We start from the raw sequence: 13354 nt of genomic DNA, 5'->3' as shown, positions 1-13354 counted from the left end.
AAAATGCATAAATATAAAAGAGAAAATGGATTGGGTCTTATAATTAGGACCAAATAAAAAGTCAAATTGGATCTTATAATAAAGACCGGAGGAGTAATATATTAATTTTGTTTTTATTTAATATACGTATTTTAAAAAAATAACAGTATACATTATAATATTACCTCCGGTTCTAATTATAAGATCTCGTTCGTAGAACAAGATCTTATAATTAGAACAGGAGGGAGTAAATAAGCAACAAAATAATAAATTCATATTAAAAATTTAATAATATGACTTATAAATACAATCAAGAAAAACCTTTCTCTATTTTATACCAAAGGAGTATTAAAATTCTAGCTTTCGAAAGCATCAAATGTTTGAGAAGAAAATTTAGATTAAATCATTGGATCGTGTAATATATGGGCTTAAACTAGATCATACAGCCTATGAATCATATTTAAGATTTGAATTTTTTTCAGAAAAACAAAATGTGTGTTGGTGCGTTGGCCCAAATAGAACACCAAAGCTTAACCCAACCCCACTCATTTTGTAAATGGGCCAACTCGTATTTTGGAATCTTAGCGGAGTAACATTTAATCCCAATCCAGTCAGATTCAATTCTACCGTCTCCAATCTACAGGAGTTGGATTTAACAGAAAAGACTAACCTCCTAAAACATAATGAACCAAAATTTGAATTCCCCTTAAAAGAAGTATTCACATTTAGTATACGATAGTATCTCAAATAGAATTACCTCATATTAAAAGATACTTTGGCAAAAAAAAAAAAACTCCTATCTCTCGGGTGTGCCCCACAACTGTTATGGATAATTAAATATTACTACCTCCGATTCTAATTATAAGATCCAATTTTAATTATAAGATCTTGTTTGTAGATTACAAATGAGGTTTTATAATTAGAATGAAAGTAGTATTACTTATAATAAAGCAAACATCTAAGTAGCATTACAATAAACCCTTCACTCACATTACGTGGATATAGTAATCCGACTTATCCATTGATTTTAACCATAACAAAGTCGAATTAGGATGGTTATGGCATTTAGAAGGCAGAAGCAAGGAGGAACTCTCAGATTTGGATTGGAATGATTCCAAGTTGAGTTTTTACAGTTGCAGACTCACCCTAACTTATGATGAATCATGTATCCATGAACTTGGCAATGAAGAACTGAATATTTGGAGAAGCATAATTTTCTCTCTTTTTCCAATCTTTTTCACACCACAGCCTCGAAAAACACCTAGTCTAAGTGTTTCTCGGCCTTCTTCCACAGCTCTTTTCCTTATGTCTGCCAATAAAGCAGCTCCTTCAGGAGTTTTCATGGCTTCTTTTCCTGCTTCAGACATCTCTGTATCGGCTTCTTCCTTTTCCGTCCCCTCGATTCGATCCTTCCCATGCTTGCCGACATCAGGTCCATCTGCCTTCTTGCCAACAGAATCATCAGGACCACTGCTTCCCCACCATTTGTTTGAAGTAGTCGAAAGGCCTTCCGACGGAAAACCATACTTGAATTCATCTAATGCTGTCATTCCTTTGGTCAAGTTTGAGCTGACCACGTTGTGGGATGGCCTGGTTTCAATGTTCTTGCTTCCTTGTTGATGATGGGGATTGTGAAACACCGTTACACCCGATGCCTTTGACCTCGCATCATTTGGGTGTTGTAAAATACTGCAATTGAAGAACAGCCACCATTAAAAGTTTGATTAGTATGGATGTTCCATTGAGATTTGGTTCCCCTCATTTTCAAAGGAAATTTCAAATTTGGAAAGAGAAAGGCATAGTATGTACAGAGCTCATGTGTAATTGTAAAATGACGTCCGCTAATGAAGTTCTTTAAATCAAATCCTCTAGAGTCATACAATTATGTATTGAGACACATGCACGCACCCATACATGCACCGACAATGTGACTACACATAGGTACCATTTCCCTTCCCTGCAGCCATCATCTTTTCTTCCTCCACCTCGCTCTAAAGACACCAATGAAGCTATTTTTGGGGCTGCAAATGGTTCACCCTTCCACCGAAAGACGTTTACTGCTAAGTTCTGATGTATTCATGCCAGATAGCTAAATTTCCAGGTAACTTCTAATGCATATTTCGTAATTTTTTTTAACGTCATCTTATATTATTTCCTATGCTTTCTGGGACTTTCAAGAGACATGTGACAATTGATTTAATAAAAGACATTACAAACAATATACAACTCCCACAGAGGAAACAGTCCTTTTCCTATTGGTTGGAATAAGAAAAGACATTATTACGATCAAAATGGAAAAACAGAATACGAAGATCACATAAATCCTCTTATAACAGAAAAACGCCAGATTTAAGAAGAAAACAGAGTGAGAAAAATCAGACACAAGAAAAGGAGATTAATACAACCCATTAAGAGTTAGTTAATGAACACATTCCTGATATAAATAAAACTACCAATATTTAAAGAATGCATAGGTGCTAGGGGATTTTGAAGCTTACCTTTTGTTATTGCCGCTTATCAATACCATTGTCGCAGTTCTTAATATGAACAGACACGGTTCAACTCAGACCTGGAACATTAAAATTTGAAATAATATTTTCGTGAAGATTACACAAGACTTTATTATTAATAAAAGATACAGCATGTTCAAATTTTCAAAAGGTTGTTGGCGCAGTAAGAAATTTATAGAAGTTCCCACTAATAACAATATCATCATGAATATGCACTCAGGAGGGCTGCTGCAATGGACAAAATCGAGAAAGTTATCTAACAAAAGTAAAGAGCGAAGATATTGTTGTCATAAACAAATATAAGAATACAACATACGAAATGACTCGGTTTGATGGTTCTGCTTTGCCAAATTGTTGAGGAGAAAGCAGTACCAAACTCAAACAACTTTCTTTCCCTCATCCTCTTTGCATCTGCCAGGGGCCTCCCTAATCCTATTACCCAGATAGCAACTATTTGAACTGTTTTAATGTAAAATAAAATATTCAATTATCATTTTAATAACTTGATCACTTCTAACAAGGATATTAAAACTTGTTCAAGAAAGCATGATTAAGAAATAGAAATAAAATTGTTTAAAGAAAAAAAAAAAAAACACCAGCACAATTGCAACAATACGAAAGCAAAAGGTTTTGCTCCTTGACTAGGAAAGTAAAGCGGAAAACGAAAGCAAATATAGCTCGATGACAGAGTGTTGGAAGATAATATAAGAATCAAGGGTTTAACCAGTTTTATAGAACAATAACGAAATATATTCACCAGAAATTTTAGTGAAATTTGATATTTTTGATGAAAGGAAAAATAAACACCACAAAACAAGGGGAAGAAGAAACTTGCCGACAATCCAAAGCAGCAAACTTGCTTCCAAGTAGACAAAAATTGGATTGCAATGCCCTTTATGAACTCCATTTCAATCGCAAAATCTTAAAGGCAACACAACTTGAACAACAATTACAAAAGTTCAAAACCAGATAACGAGGGCTTTCGAAGATTTCCGACAAAGAAATATCAGAAAATAGAAGGAAGCATCGTTGTGTAGATTACCTCTCAGATTTCAATTTGGATTGGAATTTGGAACAGTGCTTACTGCTTAGTCGTCCGGCATCCTTCACTCGAAAGCAAGAAATCAATATTCAATGACAGGAAATAAAGAGGGGGAAAAAATGTGACTGCCCGGAAAAAAAAAATCTGAAAAAAAATAACAGTTAAAATTTAAAATTTTTTAAAAAAATTATTTTAAAAATATATTGTTATTTATTTTTTGACTGTAGTCATTTTTTAGAAGTACAGCAACCAATATGTATTTAAAATTTTAAAATATAATTATAATTTTTTTGGGATTTTTTTTAAAAAAACTGAAAATCTATAAAATTTTTTTTACTTCTTTTGTAATTGTATAGATAACGATGTTAAACTCGTGAGTTTAAGTAAACTTATAATAGAGATGTAAACTCATATCATAAAAAACTCATAAGAGTTTACCTTTATTAATAAATTAATATTAAAAATATATAATTAAATAATTAAAATATGAAAAATAACAACAATTTTATTTAAATATATTTTAAATTAAAATAATTGAAATTAAATCTATCAACATTAACAATTTATTATGTCCAACAAAGAAAATTCTATGGAATATATAAAGTTCTAAACATAACTAAATCTAAAAATTTAGCACGGGTTTAAAAGTAAATTGACATGATTTTATAAATTAAAAATATAAAAATAGTAAATTCGATTAGTAAATTCATAAATCAAAATGAGTTTACAGCTAACATGAGTTTAACAATAAATCGATATGATTTTGCAAGTGAAAAATGTAAAAATGTTAAACTTATAGAGTCAACTCACGAGTTTGACAATAATGTGGATAACTTATACTTCCAACTAGTTGGAAGTTCAATTTTATTCTAAATATAATATTTCAATATATTTTATTGACGATATTTATTTATTTTTTTCGAAGTAACCCCTATGAGATTTTCATCAAGAATAGTTTTAATTTATATAATTAATAAGAATATTTTAGCAAAAGAAAATATCGATTTATTATAACTAAATGACTTAACTAATTTTTTTAATTTTCATAAATCATCTAAGTTTTGTATAAAAAACAGAGGGTGGTATTTAAAAAAAATAAAAAACAATAAAGATTGCGGGTAAAACATACATGATATAAATAAAGACTTGATGATGAATTGCAAGTTTTATTCTAGTCTATGTCCAGGAAAAGACTTCACACCTCAAGTTTGAGATGATTTCGTTAAATTAAAAGTAGATGGTTCAATCTTGCAGGATGATAGAAATGGATGTGGAGGTGCTGTTTAGAGCAATCATGACCAATGGCTAGTTGGATTCAGCTATAAACATACCTTTGTGCAACCAATGATTGCAGAGCTACTTGGCACAATTCATGGTCTACACCTTTGTTGGGACATAGATTACCAGAATATGGCGATATATACTAACAGTGTAGAAGCCTTGTCTATGCTATGTACAGGATGTGAACAAACACATCCTTTCAAGGATATTGTTGGTGATGTTAGACTCTTACTTCACAGGGATAGGAAGGTTGTGCCAATTTGTATTTTTAGAGAGTCAATCCCTACTGCTGATTATCTAGCTAAACTCTCTCATTTCATGGAGAATAACTTTTGTATCCAAAATCAACCGCCACATATTGTGGTAGGGGAGGTTGAGAGAGAAAACTAGGTCTTGCTTTGTACTGGTGGCCTTTTGTAAGGAACTCCGTCTTTGATTTAAAAAAAAAAATTATGTATGTATCATTTTTAATCTATTTTTGACGTCACCTATATAATGTAAAAAATAAAGTTGTTAGTTGTTAGTATTTTTTAAATATTTATAGTGTTCTTTAGGTCTGAAATACAATCACTTTATCCCTACAATCTATTTATTAAAATAAATTATGTATCCAATTTTTATTCAGTCAATTAAAATTTAAAGAGGAGTTAATGAAAAACACCCACCTAAAAAAGATTACGCGTACAATTTCAATTCAATCAGTTATGTTATGTTTAGAAACACTTTTAGTGGGTTTATTATTGAGTTACGGCAGAAACACAAATATTGAAACTTGCGAAAATAAGTTAACTAAGCAAACTAAATCCGTCTAATACAGGGTTTAGGTATAAATTTATTTCGAAAACTTTTACTCAAGAATATCAGGCACTTAGAAAAAAGTTTAAATCCCTAACAATTTTACTCCATACTGTTAAAAATATTAATAGCTAATATTAATACTTTAATACCAATGTTAGTTTTTTAACGATAGGATGTAAAATTGCTATAATTTAAAATTTTTGGGACAATATTGAACCCAAAAAAATTTCCAGGGGAGGGTAAAAACTAGGGGTGTTCAAGGCCGGCCCGTCCCGGTCGGCCCGTTCCGGTCCCGGTCTTATTGGGACGGGACGGATCCGTCCCGAAATATTTCGGGACGGGACAAACCGGGACGGGACAAGAAAGGGGACCGGGACGGGACGGGACACGGGACGGGGCCGTCCCGTCCCGGTCCCGTCCCGGTTCTTTTTTTTTTTTTTAAATTTTTTTAATTTTTTATCCTATTTATATAATATCATTTTTTTCATATTTTTTTAAGATTTGAGACTATTGTATGTAACTATGGAAATATTTATTTAGAGTTTTATATTTGTTAATGATTTGGGATCATTGATGATTAGAATTTTTAGCAAGTTTTTATTGTGTTAAAAGCTTTTGTTTAAAGTTTTTAATGACTATTATATGTAATATTTTGAGCTTTTGTTTAAGAGTGCCCAAACAAATAAAAAAGAAAATAAAAAGATGTTTTTATAAGGTTTAAGCCCAAAAAATTATAATTAAAAAAAATCAGATTTTTTTAAAAAATTAAAAAAAATTAAAAAAAATTAAAAAAAAAAATTAATTCGGGACGTCCCGGTCCCGTCCCGGATCCGTCCCGTCCCGACCGGGACCGGGACAGCCCCGGGACGGACCGGGACACGGGACAGATTTTCTGTCCCGTTACTGTTCACCGGGACGGAACCGGGACGGGCCTATCCCGGTCCCGATCCGTCCCGTGAATAGCCCTAGTAAAAACTTTTGGAATAAATTTACACCTTAACTCTACTGTATATTTAACTACTTAAGAATCAAGGATGAGTAGGAAAAGACGAAAGTACCCAAATGTAGAGCAACTAAGAAATGGTTGGAATGGGAGTAGAAATACCATGGCAATGCCTGAAAATTACATTTGGTAAATGATGGAATAGTGTTAACATTGGAAAATTTGCAGCAAGTATTAGAAATATGATAAGATTACTATACACAATAGTACTACCGTTGTTTTTTACATATTTCTATCTTATTTTCTCTTTCATTCCACCTTACATTTCTCTTCATTTTTTTCCCAAAAATAATCCTTCTATCATATGAAACATAACTTTCTACAGAGCATTGATAAGATTCGACTTTATATATGCATACAGAGTAGATAAGTAGCCGAAGACTAACTCAGCTAACTTGTTGGCAAAAGGGGGTGAAAAACTCAGCTAGCTAATCAACCTCATGCTGATTTATCAGGGTCCTTCTCCTTCTTTCCGGCAAGAATCATTGAAATCTGTAGCCCTCTACTGAATGCTTGATTGAACAACAACCTTGTTTGGAACTCTGATACAAATGGGAACCATGACAATACAGCAACAGGCATGAAGATGATGAATCCCATTACGTATTCATATGCTCTGGATAGCTCCTTCACTGAATCCCACACTACAGATTCCTTCAACAATCCCCTGCATGCTTGTGCAATCTTCACAGTTCAACAAGAAAACACACCTCAGTGGTTTGGAGTGCAAAACAGAAAAGTTATTTCCAAGTTTTGAGAATATTTAATTAAATCATAATATAACAAACCATGCGTTATTATTTCCAATTTATAAATAGCGTGACTCATTCCTTAGATTTTAGAGATATGTGTATAGTTACTTCATGTCAAAAGGTTCAAGGACAAAAGTGGCATGCAGACCTGGAAATGCTTCTTCTGAGAAAAATGCATTGTTGTCTAAGTTCTGTCCACACTACACCAGTTAAAAAGTTAATATTTAACTTCCAGTAATTTTTATTTCATCAGAGGTGAAGCCAATTACTTTCTAGAAGGCAGACGTTCCCCAGGAAAGGAACAACTATATCCCATGCAATGGTATTGCCCCTTGGCTTGGTTTGATCACAGGAAGCACATGCAATATAAAGCAATAAAACTTCAATTGGCCCAGGAGACATCGAAGATTAACTAGTTAAACATAAAAAGCAATAAGATATTCTTAGATAGTGCTTTGGGTAATGTATAGATTTAACTCACCAGAATAATAGCCCATCCAGAGGGCATGAAGGCAAGGATTGCAGCAAATAGATCATTCATGGTGAGCCCACAGACCACAAATAATACAGTCATTACTGACATGAAGCCAAGAAAGAGAAGTGCCTTAAGAACACGAAACATGAGCTGAAAGTCTGTGCCGAATCTTTGTCTGCCCATGGATACCATCTGACAGCCAAATCGGATTTATGAAAATAACAGCAGACCAAATGCAAATACGTATTAGACAAGTAAGAAAACCTCAAAACGCATAATGGCAGTTCTAAGTGCTTCTCTGATTAAAAAAGAAGGCCCTACTTTACATCTTAAATTTGACTTATAAGGATAATCATGTCCCAAATCAGTTTGGTTCTTCAATCACATTTTACATCACCTCAATACACAAATTCTCAGTTTTACATATTCCTTCATTCTATCAAATCAGATTTAACATTTCTTGATACAACCCTTTATGATCTCCGTGTTGAGGCATTGTCTATAACTGTGAAGTATATCATAAATGGGAAGATATAGGATAACGCAAAAAACAATAAAAGGACTTATTTGATATAAAAATGAAACTTATAAATTCATGTAACGTTAAAAAATGATTAAAGGATCACATTGATGTGTAATCGATCTTTTGGCGATGAACAAGCCAACTCGCTCATCTTTCAAATTTTACTCCACTTTGCATGAAGACTATGATTAGAGGTCTCAGACAATGGAAAGCAATTAGCTCTGATCTATGAATAGCATTTGCATACCTTCAAAACAACAAGAACAGCAACCAAAATAATCCAAGAAAGTCCAAAGACCTGTAAGGAAAAGTCCAAGTTGTGAGATGGAGCCATTTAAACCTAGCAGTTATTGATATGACTGAAGAACAAATAATTGAGTTTTGTACCAGCAAACTTTTGCTGTGATGAGCTACATCCAGGTGGTAAATGATTCCATATTGGTACACAAAGAAGCGAAATGCAAGAATTATCTCAAGTACTTTTCCCCTGAAATGCGAGTATTTCAGGTGTTCATTTTCTTTATCCCACCAAGATTCCCAACTTTTGTCAGGTGGGATACCAATACCACCACGGTTCCCCATCCACCTCTTCCAATCTGACCAATCATCCACTGTTTTTTGCCAATCAAAGCCAGAGGGATTGAACAAAAAAGGAGCAAACAACCATGAAGTGGCCAAAAACCACATTGAGAATGTGACAAACATATAAACGTTTGAGCTACGATATGACATCTCGTAGACTTCACATACAATCAAAAGTAAGAGAATCTCTAGGCCCTTCACAAAATGACTTCTTGAGTACAACCTGTAGTTATCAGCAAATCTTGCATGGAATACAACAAACCCCCGACCAGTTGATCTGTATTTAGAGCCTCCATGCAAGATAGTTCTTCCATAATAATGTGACTTGGTTCCTAGATGGAAGGTAAAGAAGACGGAGGCCTGCTGGAGCTGCATGATGATAAAATCACCCAAGGCTGTGCGAAAACCCTTCTCCAAGCCGGTTTCCATAACCATGGGTAGTACCAGCAGTAAGCCCAACTGAAAGACAGACTGGGTTGCCAAGGCCTTTTCAAGGGCTATGTTCTGAATCATGTTTGGACTCTGAAGTATTTGTCTTTCAACCCCACTCAAAGCCATGTATAAACGTCCATACAAGAACAAATAGACAATCCACACGCTCATCTGAAAAAAATATTATGACATTCAAATACAACCATTTGTCTAGCCACCATTTAATTCATGAAAGCAGGGTTCTCTGTTTTCTGAATATCTTTTTAGTTCCACCTAGTTGGGTGTACATTGCATCTATCATGATTTGTAAACTACACTTTTCGTGTGTGTGTGTGTGTGTGTGTGTGTCATTTCGGTGGTATCCAATAACACCACTCAAAGGTTAAGTAGGTTATCGTAAACACCCTTCAATTTAAGCAGTGTCGTTTTCATACATAAGACCATATGAGTGAATTGATTTTGACGGGCAATATAAATTTGGTCCACCCTCAACATACTCAGGCAGTGAACACACAGTCTCAAGTGATCCTGATATCAACCTGAATGAACCTCATTTATTATTAGTTATAAATATTTTGTATGAGGTCAATATATGAAGTGGCTATACAGGCGTCTTGACAGCCATGGTTAAGCGCTCGTCGTAAACCTCTAGCTTCAGGGCCTAGGTTGTTAATGGACTGTGGCAAGAGGGAAAAGACAAAAGAGTGTATGAAGGCCTGTCCAAAGGGACGGGAAAGGGTATCACAGCTGTGAGCGTCTCTTGGATCATGAATGTGGTGAGCTGGGTGAGAGAAAGTGTACTATTGGGATTGGGGAGGTTTGGGGCGTGGAGGATTGTGAGGATGTGAGCAGATTGCCGTTTAGTAAAGGAGAGTGCCTGGTCTTCCGAACACCAGGTTAGGAGAGAAGGGCTCCTTTCTTCATTTTCTATTCTGTTTTCAGTGTAAGTTCTGAGTGTGAGTGTCCTCCTATACTTTCCAGTAGCTTATTTTCTACTGTAACTCTGTTTTTACACACTATTTGGGTATTGGATTAAATTCAGTGTTAGATTTCTATCTATTTGGTTGGGCTCCGTCAGCATGATAAGAAATTACCAAAATATCCTTCGATTATCTGTTTCATACCATTCCTACTGAGAAGTTTCCTGTATGGTAAAATATATGTGCACTTTTATGTGGTCATATTCTCCAATAAAAACGATAGATAAGTGGACATTTTTCCGACTCATGATCAAATGATTGGGTTCTTCAAAAAATTTCTTCCCTATGTTGTTCTTGAACTAAATAGCAAATACCTTCGGGCTTCACTAAAGTCATCTGTATCGTCTATATCATGGTGGACCTTCTTTCAGAATAATTGGACTTAAATTTATCTCAAAATCACAAGAAGGTTCAATCACAAGTCCTAGGTTAATCTATTCAAGCAACATGTTATGTGGCCAAAAAAGGCAACCTCCTATTAATAATAGCCATCAAATAAAAGACTTGCCATAATGACTTAAATTGATTACCATGCTACTGAAATAGAAACCAACTGTTGTGAAGTAGAAGGATAACATTCTGTAGAAGTCAAACCGTCGTCCAAGCCGATAAACATCACGGCTGAGTGTTTGCTCTCCATTTCCATTTGCAAGCTTAGCCTCAAAGAGTGATATCTGATTCATGCCTACATCACGTGCCTTACCTACTTGGATGTATTCATGATGTGTGATAAGTCCTCCACGAAGAGTTGAATTGAACCCTAACAATATAAGAATAATTAGTCTTACATGTTCCATCCATCAATCAGACAATTTCTGCTGAACCTTGAAATACCTGCAAATACATCCTCGCTTAGGTTTATAACTTTTGAAGCTTTACTGATGCCGCCTCTTGTTATGTGGAAGATTCTGTCAAATATATCAGGATGTCCATAATGGAATCGTACCCTGTAAATTAAGCAATATAGAAAACTCAAACAATGAAGACTCATAAATACTATTCAACAAGGAAAAAAAGCATTAAACTCTTGCATATCCAGTCACATCGTTGATTTAAAATTTTTCAAAATTTCCCTTATATTTTATCATTTTTCTGATGGAACTAAATGATTAAATCAATAAGTAGTTGAATCCACAAAAGTCAGTTGTGGTTCTTCAATGTCCCCTAATGAAAGCAATAATTTACAAAAGAAAGAAAAGAGAGAAAATGAAAAGAAATGATGTCCTTCTAAAGTAATGACTTTTTTAGATTATTTATGGATACGTTACTTCAATCAAAGAAGAAAAAACAGATAAAAGTCCTCCAGTCCCAAAGTTAGGACAACAAATCTACAAGAGGAATGCCCGGAGATTGTTTTAACACGTATATATATCTCTGATAATGATTTCTTGAATTGCTAATAAATCATCTTTAACCAAGTGTTAAGGGTTAGATTCTCCATATCCCCATTCTCGTATTTGATTTAATTTAATTTCAGGAAAAAAAATAGCAACAAATCCGTTGACAGGGTGTCAGGCCCAGAGGGCTTTTGCCCAAAGAGCCATTCCAGAGAGATAGAAAATCATGCTTTTGCAATGCCCTAACATCACAAGCTTTTAGGTTGCGTAGTTCAATGGTTTCCTGACAATAGAGACTCAAGATAAATAAAGGAGAAAAAAGAAATGGAAAAGTGGGGAAATGCCAAGATATACTTGCAAGTACCAACCCCCTTTTGGGCAGATCAAGTGGAAAAGAAAGAAGATGATAAAGGGATAAGAGACAGCCAAGGACAAATACTCAAGAACCTTCATTCCATATTATGAACTACATGCAACATGACATTCATAGTTATGGACAAGCATACCGGTACCAACCTTAGAAGATTTGCTAATACTCGTTGGCCAATGGTCACAAAGCTAGTCTCTTGGTTTGACATGAACCAAGCAAGTGATGAAACACTGCAAAATAAGATATTGTAGATATCATAATTATTTGATTGTGTAATTATTAGCTGACAGTAGGATGTAAACATAAGATCATGGATTCTATCCCTTTAGTTTAGCAATTTGTCTTCTAGCATTTATTTTCCCTTTTTTAAAAATAAATACTTCATGCAAACTCTCAATGAAATCATCAAGAACTATTTCCCTCATCCTTTTTGTCAGTGACTGTATCAATATCATGAAGCCAATTATAAATTTTCACTTTATAACTTGCGTTTTTGAACTAGAGTTATCCTTACCATTGGTTAAAGACTCCAGGATCAAATGGTCTAGAGACCGTACCTTGTTGCTACCCAGATCTCTTAATTAAAATTTCCCACATAAGCACAGCAATCCAGTGTTTTGTCCGCATTTCAAGCCCAAAGGGATTTCAAGTTATTGGGCATGCCAAATAAACTAAAGAACTAATAATGGGCTTTCACTTGATAACTTAAACATTTCAAGTGGTTTTCGTCACTAACCATAGAATACAGGTTTTAGGGTTAAACACCCCCCACCCCCCATAGAGAGGAAAAAAGGGGGGGGGGGGGGGAGGCTTATTCAACTGATATTGAATACATTGTCACAGGGCTGACCTTCCAGTAAATATATGCTCCCTTAGACCCAATATGGAGGGTTTCCGCTGCCCACTGTGATTTCTATGGAATTCCTCCAATAGATTTCTCATTTTGAAAGCTTCTTCATAGTAGTTGTCCTTATAAAAGAGAATATGACAGTGAGCAGACTGAATTACAGAGCATCAAATGCATCCTACATTTATATCCCAAGCAAAGCTACCTGATTCATGTCTATGGTCTGCAAAGCTTCTCCACGTGTAAATATAATAGCATGATTTTGGTTTTCAGGCTTCCCTTCACCAATCGCTGTGGGAGAACCAGGAAGCTTGATCCGATATATTTCCTAATAATGCAACGGAAAATCATTTGTACTAGAGTCACATGATTACAAATAAGGACATTGACATTCAGTTAATCATCAACCATCATAGATGGATCAGAATAATGAGGACATTTAA

At 34.6% G+C, this 13354-nt stretch overlaps 2 protein-coding genes across 7 annotated transcripts in view; both read right to left on the bottom strand.

Moving 5' to 3' along the window:
- Positions 1-921: 921 nt before the first annotated feature.
- Positions 922-3613, bottom strand: LOC114749516 (uncharacterized). Of its 5 annotated transcripts, XM_028938013.1 has the most exons (4): positions 3532-3604; positions 2862-2948; positions 2478-2548; positions 922-1668 (listed from the first exon to the last, which is right to left on the bottom strand). In XM_028938013.1, the coding sequence occupies exons 3-4, from the start codon at positions 2504-2506 to the stop codon at positions 1131-1133; spliced, it is 567 nt and encodes a 188-aa protein (XP_028793846.1). In that variant the 5' UTR covers positions 2507-2548; positions 2862-2948; positions 3532-3604; the 3' UTR covers positions 922-1130. The 5 variants fall into 5 exon arrangements, with proteins under 5 accessions (XP_028793846.1, XP_028793842.1, XP_028793843.1 ...); XM_028938009.1 differs by lacking the exon at positions 2862-2948 and having other exon boundaries at positions 3532-3613; XM_028938010.1 differs by lacking the exons at positions 2862-2948; positions 3532-3604 and adding an exon at positions 3325-3492.
- Positions 3614-6684: 3071 nt separating this feature from the next.
- The window catches only part of LOC114749511 (callose synthase 7), a 33533-nt gene continuing 26863 nt past the window's right edge, over positions 6685-13354 (bottom strand). For both annotated transcript variants that reach the window (XM_028938002.1, XM_028938003.1), the window contains exons 35-43: positions 13117-13239; positions 12915-13033; positions 12211-12294; positions 11192-11304; positions 10888-11117; positions 8751-9548; positions 8611-8661; positions 7847-8032; positions 6685-7297 (exon numbers count right to left, since the gene is read on the bottom strand). In XM_028938002.1, coding sequence (XP_028793835.1) covers positions 7052-7297; positions 7847-8032; positions 8611-8661; positions 8751-9548; positions 10888-11117; positions 11192-11304; positions 12211-12294; positions 12915-13033; positions 13117-13239 — 1950 coding nt within the window. In that variant the 3' untranslated portion in view covers positions 6685-7051. The remainder of the gene's footprint in view (positions 7298-7846; positions 8033-8610; positions 8662-8750; positions 9549-10887; positions 11118-11191; positions 11305-12210; positions 12295-12914; positions 13034-13116; positions 13240-13354) is intronic.

Source organism: Neltuma alba, unplaced genomic scaffold, assembly GCF_004799145.2.
Source record: "Neltuma alba isolate B1F8T4 unplaced genomic scaffold, ASM479914v2 tig00006075_pilon, whole genome shotgun sequence".
NCBI classification, from domain to species: Eukaryota; Viridiplantae; Streptophyta; class Magnoliopsida; order Fabales; family Fabaceae; genus Neltuma; species Neltuma alba.
This window is presented reverse-complemented; position numbering and strand designations above follow the sequence as displayed.

Excerpts from the sequence above, each read along its gene's own strand:
- LOC114749516 (XM_028938009.1), bottom strand. The coding sequence starts at position 2,506 with ATGGTATTGATAAGCGGCAATAACAAAAG. Across the intron at positions 1,669-2,477 it reads ATAAGCGGCAATAACAAAAG|TATTTTACAACACCCAAATG; the intron begins GTAAGCTTCAAA and ends CTTCAATTGCAG.